The sequence below is a fragment of the Prionailurus viverrinus genome, chromosome D2 (assembly GCF_022837055.1).
Source record: "Prionailurus viverrinus isolate Anna chromosome D2, UM_Priviv_1.0, whole genome shotgun sequence".
NCBI lineage: Eukaryota > Metazoa > Chordata > Mammalia > Carnivora > Felidae > Prionailurus > Prionailurus viverrinus.
In genome coordinates, this window is record NC_062571.1 from 53,488,611 (window position 1) to 53,502,245 (window position 13,635).

The 13,635-nt window shown below is 40.1% G+C and overlaps 1 protein-coding gene across 1 annotated transcript in view; it reads left to right on the forward strand.

Annotated features, from left to right (window-relative positions):
* Positions 1-2,154: 2,154 nt before the first annotated feature.
* EXOC6 (exocyst complex component 6) overlaps positions 2,155-13,635 on the forward strand; it is a 277,514-nt gene continuing 266,033 nt past the window's right edge. Inside the window, exon 1 of the mRNA XM_047824816.1 lies at positions 2,155-2,268. Within this exon, the coding sequence (XP_047680772.1) occupies positions 2,213-2,268 (56 nt within the window). The 5' untranslated portion in view covers positions 2,155-2,212. The remainder of the gene's footprint in view (positions 2,269-13,635) is intronic.

The following is a 13,635-nucleotide window of genomic DNA, read 5'->3' on the forward strand; positions in this document are numbered from 1 at the left end:
TCTGGGTGGCTCAGTTGGTTGGGTGTCTGATTTCAGCTCAGATTATGATCTCACAGCTTGTGGGTTCGAGCACCATGTCGGGCTCTGTGCTGACAGCTTGGGGCCTGGCGCCTGCTTTGGATTTTGTGTCTCCCTCTCTCTCTCTGACCCTCCCCTGCTAGTGCTTTGTCTGTCTGTCTCTTTTTCTCAGAAACAAACAAAAAAAAACATTTAAAAAATAAGGAGGGGAAGGAGAGGGTGGGGAGAAGGAGGAGTGGGAGAAGACTAAGGAGGAGGAGAAGAAGAAAAAGAAGAATATAGCAACAGATAGGAAAAAGTGAAAAATTACTCCCAAATCTGCCATTAACCCTTGTTATAAGAGAACATTGCTTCAAATGTGCTATGTACAAACAGAAAAAAAGATTGCTAGTCAGGAATGGAGTCATTCTAGATATGCCAAAATAACAATATTAAATTTAATCCTATTTAAATTTGACTAGAGAGAAAGGAACTGAAATGAAGCTGGAACAAAAGTGAAAGTGAAGGAATTGAACTTTAAGTGTTTGTTTATTACAAGGAACATTAGTTCTTTAAAGATACTCCTAAAAAGAGAGGTTAGAGTGGGAGAGAGCCACAGCATAAGAGACTCTTAAAAAATGAGAACAAACTCAGGGCTGATGGGGGGTGGGAGGGAGGGGAGGGTGGGTGATGGGTATTGAAGAGGGCACCTTTTGGGATGAGCAGTGGATGTTGTATGGAAACCAATTTGACAGTAAATTTCATATATTTAAAAAAAAATAAAGATACTCCTAACATTTAGAAAAAATTATAATAAAATTGAGAGTTTTGAGTCATCATGGTTTTTTTATTTTTCACTTTCACGTTGCACTTTTAGAGAGCATCTTTCACGCTCTCCTAGGACAGCTAAGAACATTAGTACACCAAAAAGTCCTCTGTCTCCTCTTTCCTCTGCTGAGTCTAGTTGGTTCATTTCATTTTTATGTGGTTATGGTTTTTAATATTTACATTCTGTTTTGTAACCATAATTTCCACAGTTGGTTACTCTTTGTTCTATATTTAAGTGAATTCAGTGTTCTGCATCAGTTGTTGTTTTTTTTTAATCATATCTTCTTCATTCTGGAGTTCTTTGCTTTAATTCTTCTCTGGTTTGTGTATGGATTTCGTCATCAAGTAACCCCCCTTCCCAAAAAGAGTCTATAGTAACTGTATTCCTTGATATTGTGTACTCTTGAGAATATCTTTCCATTTCCTTGGCAAAATAGCCTGGCTGGATATAAAATCTTGAGTCACACTTTTTCTCAAAACTTGGTAGATATTGCTCCTTTGGTTTTTGACATGAAAGAGCCTAGTTCGTATTTTCTTAATAGTTCAGTAGTAGGGCACCCGGGTGGCTCAGTCGGTTGAGCATCCGACTCTTGATTTCGGCTCAGGTCACGATCTCACGGTTTGTGAGTTGGAGCCCCGCGTCTCGGGCTCTGAGCTATCAGCACAGAGCTTGCTTGGGATTCTGTCTCTCCCTCTGTCTCTGCCCCTCCCCCACTTGTTCACACGTGTTCTCTCTCTCTCTCAAAAACAAAAACAAAAAAAACTTAAAAAAATTCTTCAGTAGTATTGCTTTGGCCCTTGATTTGTTTCCTTAACCTCTGTCTCCCTTTTCATCTCACTCTGCTGTTTTATCATCTTGTCATTTTCCTCATTTCTCTGTTGCAGCGTATTTGCATACACTGCCACACTGCTTTTGAAAATCTTCTCATGCTTAGTATGTGGAGCTATTTCTAGACCTTCCACATGTTCGGATGTAGTTTGGTGAATTCTTCCTTCTGCTTTACCGACTTTTCTTTTTTTCAAGTACCGACTTGAGGGCTAGGTTGTGTGCTCTCCTTGCCTTTTTTTTTTTTTTTTTAATTTTAGAGAGAGAGCATAAGCAGAGGAGAAGGGCACAGGGACATAGAGAGAATCTTAGGCAGTCTCCATGCTGAGCATGGAGCCCCGATGCAGAGCTCTACCGTGGAGTCATGACCTGAGTCAAAAGCAAGAGTCGGATGCTCAGTTGACTGAGCCACTCAGGCGCCCCTGCTCTCTCAATTTTAACTAGCTTGTGGATGTGAGGAGAAGGGGAGGAACTAGTTAGCTGAGCTGTACTTAGGGAAGATCCATCCCTGGGAGAAGATTCTAGATTTAGAGTCAGACAGTCTCACTGGCAGTACCAAGCATGGATAACCAAACCAGCAAAGTTCATCAGATGTCACAGGATGAAACAACCATGTGGTAAGTAACAATTTATTGAGCATTTACTCTGTGCCAGACATTGAAAAACAAATTAGCAACCTTTATTATGTGTTTATGATGGCAGGACTATGCTAAGTACATTATATATTTTTTTATTGCTCAGTACAACAATGTGAAACACTCAGTAAAACAATGTTTTGAATGAGGGAGCTGAGGCTTAGAGAAACTAGATAATTTGCCAAAATTATACAGCGAATAATGACAGAATTGAGCTTTTAAACCATGTCTAAACCATAAATGCTTCGTATGGAAAGAGTCTTTTATCAGGAAAGTTGATGTGATATTGGGGAGTATTTGTAGAACTTCACTGTGATTTGCACGTGATCTATTCAAAGCTTATCAATGTCTCTTTTCCAAAAATAATTCTAATTTACAGATGAAATATGGTACAGACTTGTTTCTTTTTTATTTTTTTTAAGTTTATTTATTTATTTTGAGAGAGACAGAGAGAGAGAGCACAAGCAGGGGAGGGGCAGAGAGAGAGGGGGACAGAGGATCCGAAGCGGGCTCTATGCTAACCACAGAGAGCCTGATGTGGGGCTCAGACTCATGTACCGTGAAATCATGGCCTGAGCCGAAGTCGGATGCTTCACTGACTGAGCCACCAAGGCGCCCCTAGACTTGTTTCAAATTAATCTGGGTGAGGGAGGGGAAACTGGGTGAAGGAATGGATGGAACAGGATTGGCCATGGGTTGATAATTGAAGCTTGGTGACTTGAAGCATGGAGGCTCATTGTATAGACTTATATAACAACTGCTCATTTAATGACTTTTCACCATAGTGACTCTTGAAATGTACCACTTTTTAAGCAACAACTCCCTTTCTTTTTTTTTTTTTTTAAATGTCTTCTATTTTTTTTTTTTTTAAATTTACATCCAAATTAGTTAGTATATAGTAACAACTCCCTTTCTTTTGGTGTGGTGATTTTTTATCATTATACCAGAAGTGTGAGAGAATAAATTTTTATTGTTTCATCCACCCAGGCTGTAGTATGTTATGGCAGGCTTAGCAAACTAATACACTTAACTGAATTTGTTTTCTTGTTTATTTAGAGGAAGCATTTTTAGGAATGGATTAAACTCATTGAGTGAGGGATAGCTGTTACTTTCTCTCTCTTTTTGGGTATGTTTGAAATTTTCTATGATAAAAACTTTAAAAATGTTAAAAAATATTTTGGGGTGCCTGGGTGGCTCAGTCATTAAGCATCTGACTTCGGCTCACGTCATGATCTCTCGGTTCATGAATTTGAGTCCCTCATCGGGTGAGCTCGTGCCCCACTTTGGGTGAGCCCTGCTTCTCTCTCTCTCTCTCTGTTTTCCTCTCGAGACCCTCCTCGGATTTTTTCTCTCTCTCTCTGCCCCTTGCTCACTTGTGCCCTCTCTCTGTCTCAAAAAAAAAAATGTTTTGGCAAGTATGCTTTCAAGTAGAATATTATTGATCTCCAGTGACCTTTGATATTATGTGAATAAATGTCATTCAAAGGGGTGATATTTAAAATAAGTAACAGCTGGTCAATGGAGAAGGTCTGCCCCTTTCCTGGGTGAGAACCTGAAACTAATCGTATTGGATACCTATGAATAATAATCTGAATTTTGGCTCTTGACCATCTCTTATACATGGGTCAAGATTACTTCAAGATTAGGTTTGGTTGGACCCATCTGTACCGGTCTATTTCCTATTTTCAGGGGCTTTGGCTTTCAGATAAGGCAATATGGCAAAGTGATTCAGAGCATTTTTCTAGAGTCAACAGACCTGAGTTGGGTGCTGGCTCCACTACTTACTATCTGGGTGATTGATCTTAGGTACATTGTTTTCTCTAAATCCCACTGTCTTCATCTGTAAATTGGGGGTAATGATACCTGTCTTTTCGGATTGTTTGAAGGAGTAAATGAGATCATATATGTAATGTACTTAGCACAATGCCTGGTCACTATTATTATGTTGTCTTAAAAAGATGTGGCAATTCAGAATGACTAAATCTTTGGCTTACGTCCATTTGACATGACCTGGCCTGAACTATCATTTGTGTCATTTTCAGCATGTTGCCACTTCTCTTAAGGTGACTAAAGTCAGAAAGCATCCTTCCCTTTATTTCACAATTTTAAGCCTCATGTGAACTTCAGGAAATAAACAGATTTCAACATGCTTAGGGAAATAGGAAGGCTCAAATAGGAAGAAGGTGTACCTATCATAGAACCCAACAGAGGTAAAAGATTCATTCATCCATTCACCAAATATTTATTGAGTGCCCTATATAAGACAAGGACTATTTTATATTATGGGGATATAGTAGTAGACAAAAATGACAAAGATCCCAGCTTGGGAATGAAAGTTACATTCATGTGGGGAGTTGACACTATGCATCTTAATGGTGTTGTTATGGAGTATGCATAGTGAGTAGGAAATACGGGGCAAGTTTCCTGCGGTTGAACCAGTGATCAAGTTCCTCATGAGAATATAAAATAATATATGCTAGATGTACATGTGCTTTGCTCATAGGAGGGGTCCAATAAATGAAGCGAGTAAATGATTGTGAACAATTGAAAGGATAGTGAAACTCAGAGAGTGTGGTTTCTAGGTGTAAAGGTTCAGGTGTAAAAAAAAAATCTATCTATCTATCTATATCTATATGTATATATAGATATATAAATATATTATTTAGAAAATTTTAAAATTAATCTCTACACCCAACGTGGGGCTTGAACTTGACCCCAAGATTAAGAGTTACATGCTCCACTGACTGAGTCAGACAGGTGCCCCGGTTCATGGATATACATTTTATAACATCTTTTAAACCAGTGATGTATATGATGTCTTAATTTTTTTTAAAAGAAATTAACAGAGGAAAAAAAAAAACCCAACCCTATAAGATAGAGGTCATTATCCCCATCCTTTACAAGAGGAAACTGAGACTCAGTTAACTATAATTTTCTCTAGTTCTTACAGCTAATAAGGGGCAGATATAGGTTTTGAATGCAGTCCTAGAGTCTATTCTCTTTTGACTTAGGTGTAAACTTCCTTGGAAACATGGTGTTAACATTTTATTTTTTTTTTAATTTTTTTTTCAACGTTTATTTATTTTGGGGACAGAGAGAGACAGAACATGAACAGGGGAGGGGCAGAGAGAGAGGGAGACACAGAATCGGAAACAGGCTCCAGGCTCCGAGCCATCAGCCCAGAGCCCGACGCAGGGTTCGAACTCACGGACCGCGAGATTGTGACCTGGCTGAAGTCGGACGCCCAACTGACTGCGCCACCCGGGCGCCCCAACATTTTAAAGAACTTGTTCACTCAGGGCGCCTGGGTGGCTCAGTCGGTTGAGCATCCGACTTCAGCTCAGGTCATGATCTCAAGGTCCATGAGTTCGGGCCCCACATGGGGCTCTGTGCTGACAGCTCAGAGCCTGGAGCCTGTTTTGGATTCTGTGTCTCCCACTGTCTCTGCCCTTCCCCCACTCGCGCTCTGTCTCTCTGTCTGTCTCTCTCTCTGCCTTTTAAAAATAAAGAAAACTGGGGCGCCTGGGTGGCACAGTCGGTTAAGCGTCCGACTTCAGCCAGGTCACGATCTCGCACTCCGTGAGTTCGAGCCCCGCGTCAGGCTCTAGGCTGATGGCTCGGACCCTGGAGCCTGTTTCTGATTCTGTGTCTCCCTCTCTCTCTGCCCCTCCCCCGTTCATGCTCTGTCTCTCTCTGTCCCAAAAATAAATAAAAAACGTTGAAAAAAAATTAAAAAAAAAATAAAGAAAACTAATTAAAAAAAAGTAAAATAAAGAACTTGTTCATTCAAATTCATCTTTACTTTTTTAAATGTTTAATTTATTTTGAGAGAGCAAGCGAGCAAGTGTGCAAGCACAAGCTGGGGAGGAGCAGAGAGAGAGCAAGAGAGAGAATCTCAAGTAGGCTCTGTGGTGTCAGCACAGAGCCCGACATGGGCTTGAAATCACCAACTGTGAGATCATGACTTGAGCTGAGATCAAGAGTCAGACACTTAACCTATTGATCCACCCAGATGCCCCTACTCAGATTCATCTTTAATTGGTAGAATGAGTATTTATCACCCTATCTGTTCTCAGTGAGGAAAGAGTGATCTAAATCAGTCTGAGATGCATATTCCTTTATGCATCCTCTTTCCATATTCCTTTATGCATCCTCTTTCCACCTCTTCTTGCTTTTCCTTTCTATGATTTAGAGTGATTTCCTGGTACAGGTTTGAAGAAATGGAAAAATCCAGCCTTGGTTTATCGGTAGATTAGTCTCCTATGGTTTTGCTTTTCACAGTTTCAGTTACCTGTGGTCAGCTGTGGTCCAGAGGTGATGATCTGATGTATTGTTAGGTCAGTAGTAGCCTAATGCTACATCACGATGCTTACATCAGTCACCTCAGTCATCTCATCATGTAGGCATTTTATCATCTCACATCATCACAAGAAGAAGTGTGAGTACAGTACAGTAAGATATTTTGAGAGAGACCACATTCACATAATTTTAGTTACAGTATATTGTTGTAATTGTACTATTATTGTTGTTAATCTCTAACTATGCCTAATTTATAAGTTAAACTTTACCATCAGCATGTACGGATAGGAAAGAACATAATGTATATAGGGTTCATTATGATCTGTGCTTTTAGGCATCCACTCGGCGTCTTGGAATGTATCCTTCCCAAATAAGGTGGGGACTACTGTATTTCAATATCTCTGGTGAAAATTGGTTGTTTTTGACTGCCCAGGATCCATTCCCTATTCTTCTGGTAATAGCATCTGCAGCAGTTAGAATTGTATTTGGCCACAAGTAACTGGAAACACAATGAATGGTAGCTTAAATAAAGTTTCTTGCATCAGATAATAAGTCTTGCATCAGATAATAGTCAAGGCTAGTGCAGGGGCTCATTGGAACTATCAGGTACACAGAAAATTTACATTTTTCTGGTCTACTAGCTTTGGGAGGGAGTATTCATATGCATCCTCATGCTTATTGCCTTATAGTGACAATATGGCTGCTGCCTCCCTGGCATCACATCCATATTCCTAGTAGAAAGAAGGATAGAGAGCAAAAGAGCCGAAAGAATCATGGCAGATCTTTTTTTCCGGCAAAGCACATCTTTCCGAAATGCTCTACTCAACACACTTCTGCTTATTTCTCATTGGTTGGAACTGAATCACATGACCAGCCCTAGAACAATAGTAGGGCTGAAGGAATAAGATTTCTAATCATAATTCATCCTGTAGTGCAGGGATCAAATTCTTCCTATGATCAAGGGATCTCTATTCTACCTGAATAATTAGAATTCTGTGCAGGGAAGGGGGGAAATGTATGCTGAGTGGCAGTGGACAGTCTCTGATATGGAACCTCAGTTTTTCTTTGGGGAATCTACTCTCTCCCATATTCAGCCCATGTGGATCACAGGGACCATCCCCATTCACAAGGCATGTGTAAGGAGGACAGCAGGACACCTCTAATTCCTGCAAGAACCTCCATTGGACTTATTTGAGGAAGTGAAGCCTTCTTGTTGGGAGAGCTGGCTGTAGGGAAACTTATGTCCTGTTCTACCAGGACCCCTACATGCATGGGGCTTTTTTTGAGATTCAGAGGTCAGATGGAGAGAGGGCCTGATAGTGTGGGACCCTAGTCTGGTTGAGTCTAAATTTAAAGATTGACTCCTGGACTTTTTAGTTGCTTCAGCCTATGAGTTCTCTCTCTGTGCTTAGTCCAGTTGAAGGTGGATGTGGATTTTGCTATCAAGAGTCTTAACAAATAATGTATTCAGAGACTCTCTTCTCTCAGGAGGCCCCGACTCTTCAGATACTGTTAACTTCTCACCAAAGAATCATCCAGGCAGGCTGAAGGAGCCAGCCATAGTCTGTCATATGGCCAATGAAGCAAATGACCTAGCAAACTGTATGCAAGTATAAAAACAATGGGTCATTTCCTCAAATTGCAATTGGTATGTACTAGTTTTTGATAAATTTGTAAATTTCACTGTAAGATTTTGTGCATTCTAAATCTAGTCCATAGTTGTGAAGCTCTCCATTATATAGACTCAGATTGCATAGTTGTTTTTTTTTCTTTCTTCTTTTTAAGGAGTGTATCACTCATGTAACTTGGGTTTCAGCTGTACTCACAGATAATAAATAAAAGAAAATTCCATTAAAAAAAAGGAAATTAGGCTATAAAGGTAAGAAAGAGAATGAAACAGCAGCTGTCTCTTTTAAGCATAGAATCAGAAAGTCAACCCAAGGAGAAGATGCACCTTTTAAGAAATATCAAAGTGAATAAGAACTCACTTTGCAGGGGCACCTGGGTGGCTCATTTGGTTGAATGGCCGACTCTTGATCTCAGCTCAGATCATGACCTCACAGTTTGTGGAATTGATCCCTGTGTAGGACTCCGTGCTGATAGCATGGAGCCTGCTTGGGATTTGCTCTCTCCCTCTCTCTCTGCCCCACCCCTGCTCACACGCATGCTCCTTCTCTCTTTCTCTCTCTTTCTGTTTCAGAATAAGTAAATCAACTGAAAAAACACAAACAAAACTCACTTTCCAGCCCTAGCAAGTGAAAAGGAGAATGAAAGAGAATGTTATCAGGGCACCTGGGTGGTTCAGAGGGTTAACTGTCCAACTCTTGATTTTGGCTTAGGTCTTGATTTCGTGGTTTGTGGGATTGAGCATTGTGTCAGGCTCTATGATGACAGCTCAGAGCCTGCTTGAGATTCTCTCCCTCTCTCTCTGCTCTCCCCCCTACTTGAGCTGTCTCTCCCTCTCTCTCTGCCCCTCCCCTGCTTTCACTGTCTCTCTCTCAAAATAAACAAACATTAAAAAAAAGAGAGAATGTTATCACCAATAGGTAATATCCTTAAACTAATAAGATGGTAAGGAGAGAGAGACCTTTAAATATTTTTGTTCATTTTTAAAACTTACATTGTTCTGGAAAAAAATACTTTCTGATCAGAAAGGCAGAATAACCTATAATGGAAAATCAGGCAAATAACAAAGACAATTAAACGCTCATTTAAAAAGCAGTGACTCTTAATTGCTGAGGTCATTGTCTACTTTGATAATGTAATGAAAGCCAGTTGTCCTCTTCTCAGAAAAATGCACATATAATCCCCCAAATTTTGCACACAGTTTCAGGGATTTACAGACATCTTAAAAACCAATCCATGGACACTCTCATTCCCAACACACAGATCCATGGATTCTAGACTAAAACCCCTCTTCTCTTTTGAGCATGTTTTGAGCATATTTGTTTTGAAACTCTTTGGGGCAATATGTCCACTGACTGATGAATGGATAGAGAAGATGTGGTACACACACATACACACACACACACACACACACCATCAAAAAAAATTAAATCTTGCTATTTACAAGACATGGATGGAGCCAGAGTATATTATGTTAAGTGAAATAAGTCAGAGAAAGACAAATACCATATGATTTTACTCATATGGAATTTAAGAAACAAAACAGATGAACATATGGAAAGGAAAAAAAAAGAGAGGGAATCAAACTACAAGAGACTCTTAAAGATAGAGAACAAACAGGGTTGATGGAGGGAGGTGGGTGAGGGATGGGCTAGATGGATGATGCGTATTAGGGAGGGTGCTTGTTATGATGAGCACTGGGTGTTATATGTAATTGATGAATCACTACATTCTCCTGAAACCAATATTACACTATATGTTAATTAATTAGAATTTAAATTTTTTTTTTTTAACATTTATTTATTTTTGAGACAGAGAGAGACAGAGCATGAACGGGGGGAGGGCCAGAGAGAGAGGGAGACACAGAATCCGAAGCAGGCTCCAGGCTCCGAGCTGTCAGCACAGAGCCTGATGCGGGGCTCGAACTCACGGACCGTGAGATCGTGACCTGAGCGAAGTCGGACGCTCAACCAACTGAGCCACCCAGGCGCCCCAATTAGAATTTAAATAAATATTTGAAAATAAAATAGGATAAAACAAAATAAAATTCTTTGGGGTAAGAAAATTAAACTAACCAATTTGTAACATTCTGGTAAATAATAATAGCTATTATTTGAAAAACTTACAGTAGAGGTGCCTGGTTGCTCAGTCGGTTAAACTTCTGACTCTTGCTTTTGACTCAGGTCATGATCTCACAGCTTTGTGAGTTTGAGCCCCGTGTTGGGCTCTGGCTGACAGTGTGGAGCCTGCTTGGGATTCTCTCTCTCTCCTCTCTCTCTGCCCCTCCCACACTCACTCTGACTCAAAATAAGTAAACTTAAAAAAAAAAAAAACTTTTACAGTATGACAAGGTACTGGGCTTGATAGTCATATATATCATCTCATTGAATTCTTACAAGTCTTATAAATCTGTAAAGCTGATACTTTACTTGGGCCTTGTTATACAGATGGGGAAACTGAGGCTGACTTAAGTTAAATAACTTCATAAAGGTCACACAGCAGGGCGGGGATTGAAAGCCATGTTTGTCTGATACCAAAACTCACCATCCTCTTCTGCTTGTCATGTTCTAGTCTCCTTGTCCCAACTTCTTGTTTTCAGTTGGGTACCACCTTTTCACCTTTCAGTTCATATTTGAGAATCCCTGCAGTACCACAGGAAACATTTCATCACGTTCCTATTGATGTTACTAAATCTAGTTCTTTAAAAACCCCTTCATCAACTGACGAATGGATAAAGAAGATGTGGTTTATATATACAATGGAATACTACTTGGCAACGAGAAAGAATGAAGTCTGGCCATTTACAACAACGTGGATGGGAACTGGAGGGTAGCATGCTCAGTGAAATAAGTCGGAGAAAGACAGATACCATATGTTTTCACTCATATGTGGATCTTGAGAAACTTAACAGAAGACCAAGGGGAGGGGAAGGGGAAAAAACAAAGTTACAGAGAGGGAGGGAGGCAAACTATAAGAGTCTCTAAAATACTGAAAACAAACTGAGGGTTGACGGGGGATGGAGGAGAGGGGAAAGTGAGTGTTGGGCTGGGCATTGAGGAGGGCACCTGTTGGGATGAGGACTGGGTGTTGTATGGAAACCAATTTGACAATAAATTATATTTAATATAAAAAAATAAAAAATAAAAACACCTTCAGTCAGGTCTCTGCACCAACTTCACCCCCCTCAGAGAAGCCTTCCTCCATCTAAAATAGCACCCCAATACTTCATCCCTCTCTATTCCTTTACCTGCCTTGTTTTTCTTCATGGCACGTCTCATATCCCAACATGTTATCACATATCTATTTATTATATTATTGTTTGCCTCTCCCTCCATGAAAGCGAGGACTCGCTGTTTTATTTACTGATGCGACCTCAGCACCTAGCACATAACCTAGCACACGGGAGGCACTCTATCAATATATATTGATGAAGGAAAGAGTGAATGAATGAATATTTGGGGAAGCAAGAGGAGAAGTACATATCTGGTCTTTGTTTCTGTTTCACATGGCTCTTACTTCAACAGGGTCAGAACATTCTGGATCAGTGTTTCTGTAGCTGGGATGGGGCCTTCCAAGAGCAATTTTCAGGGAGTTCTGGTTAAGACCTGCCAAAGTGGGGTGCCTGGTAGCATACCTCTTCTCTCTGACCATCCCACCACCTTGGCAGTGCCCTTCTTTTTTCCTGTATTAAAGGCTTCCCCACAGACCCTTTCAATACCACTGGACCCACAACTGACCTCTAAAGGCTCTCTGCAGTTTTTTAATTCATTGAAAATGTTTGCCTTTCCAGCCAAGAACAATATCACTAAACTCCTGTTTCCTGACCTTTTAGAAAGCCCAAGGAGGTGGGACAAAAGTCTCACGATAATTAGCCAGATCAGTTCTGCTCTGCTGCTACTCTGTATAATCTGCCTTCTTCTCCTGACCAGAATTTTCTTTAAAGTCAGTATCATGTACTTTGTTCTCTTGTGGGATTTAAAAATTGGTTTATTATTTTTTTCTCCAGTGTTTTCTTGGACATTAAAGTTAAACTTATTGGTCTTTTTTTTTAAATTTTTTTAAACGTTTATTTATTTTTGAGACAGAGAGAGACAGAGCATGAACGGGGGAGGGGCAGAGAGAGAGGGAGACACAGAATCCGAAGCAGGCTCCAGGCTCTGAGCCATCAGCCCAGAGCCCAACAATCATGACCTGAGTTGAAGTCGGACGCTTAACCGACTGAGCCACCCAGGCGCCCCAGCTTACTGGTCTTTTTAATGTCCCTTTTATAACATAGTCACCCATGTAGATATATTTTTTAAATGTTTATTTATTTTGAGAGAGAGCATGTGAGTAGAGGAGGGGCAGAGAGAGAGTATCCCAAGCTCCGTGCTGTCAGTGTAGAGCCTGATCCAGAGCCCCATCTCACAACTGCGAGATCATGACCTGAGCCAAAATCAAGAGTCAAATGCTTAACCAACTCAGCCACCCAGATGCCCCAATATTTTTAAATCTTCAGTATAAATTTGAAAGTATTTTGGAAGACCAAGTGCTGTGTAATAATTATGACATTTTATTTATTATAATTTTATAGTAATAATAATTTTATTATTTTTTAATTTAATTTTTTTAATTTTAATTTTAAAAATAAAGTTTATTTAATTTGAGAGAGAGAGTGTGAGCAGGGGAGGGGCAGAAAGAGAGGGAGAGAGAGAGAGAATCCCAAGCAGGGTCCACAGTGTCAGTGCCAAGCCTGAGAAAGGGCTTGAACTCACAAACCATTAGGTCATGACCTGAGCAGTATAGGTTCACAGCAAAATTGAGTGGAAGTTACAGAGATCTCCCATAAACCCCTTGCCCCCACACAGGTGTAGCCTCTTCGGTTGCTCATTTCTTTTTAGTGCTGGATACTATTTCATTGTCTGCATGTGCCACAGTTTATCCATTCATTTAGTGAAGAAAATCTCAGTTGTTTCCATGTTTTGGCAGTTATGAATAAAGCTGCTATAAGCATTAGTATGCAAGTTTTTGTGTGGACATATGTTTTCAACTCATTTGGGTAAATGTCAAGGAACACAATGGCTGGATCATACAGTAGGAACATGTTTAATGTTGCGAGAAAACTGCCAAACTGTCTTCCAAAGTGTCTGTATCATTTTGCGTTTCCATCAGCAATGAATGAAAGTTCCTGTTGCTCCACAGCCTTGCCAGCATTTGGGGTGTCGGTGTTTGGGATTCTGACCGTTCAAGTAGGTGTGTAGTGGGATCTCATTGTTGTTTTAATTTGCAATTCTGTAACGACCTTTGATGTTGGGCATCTTTTCTTATGCTTCTTTGCCATCTATACATGTTCTTTAGTGATGTGTTCGGATATTTTGCCCATTTATTAATCAGGTTATTCATTCAAAAATTTTTTTTAAAATTTACATATAGCTGGCGCACGAT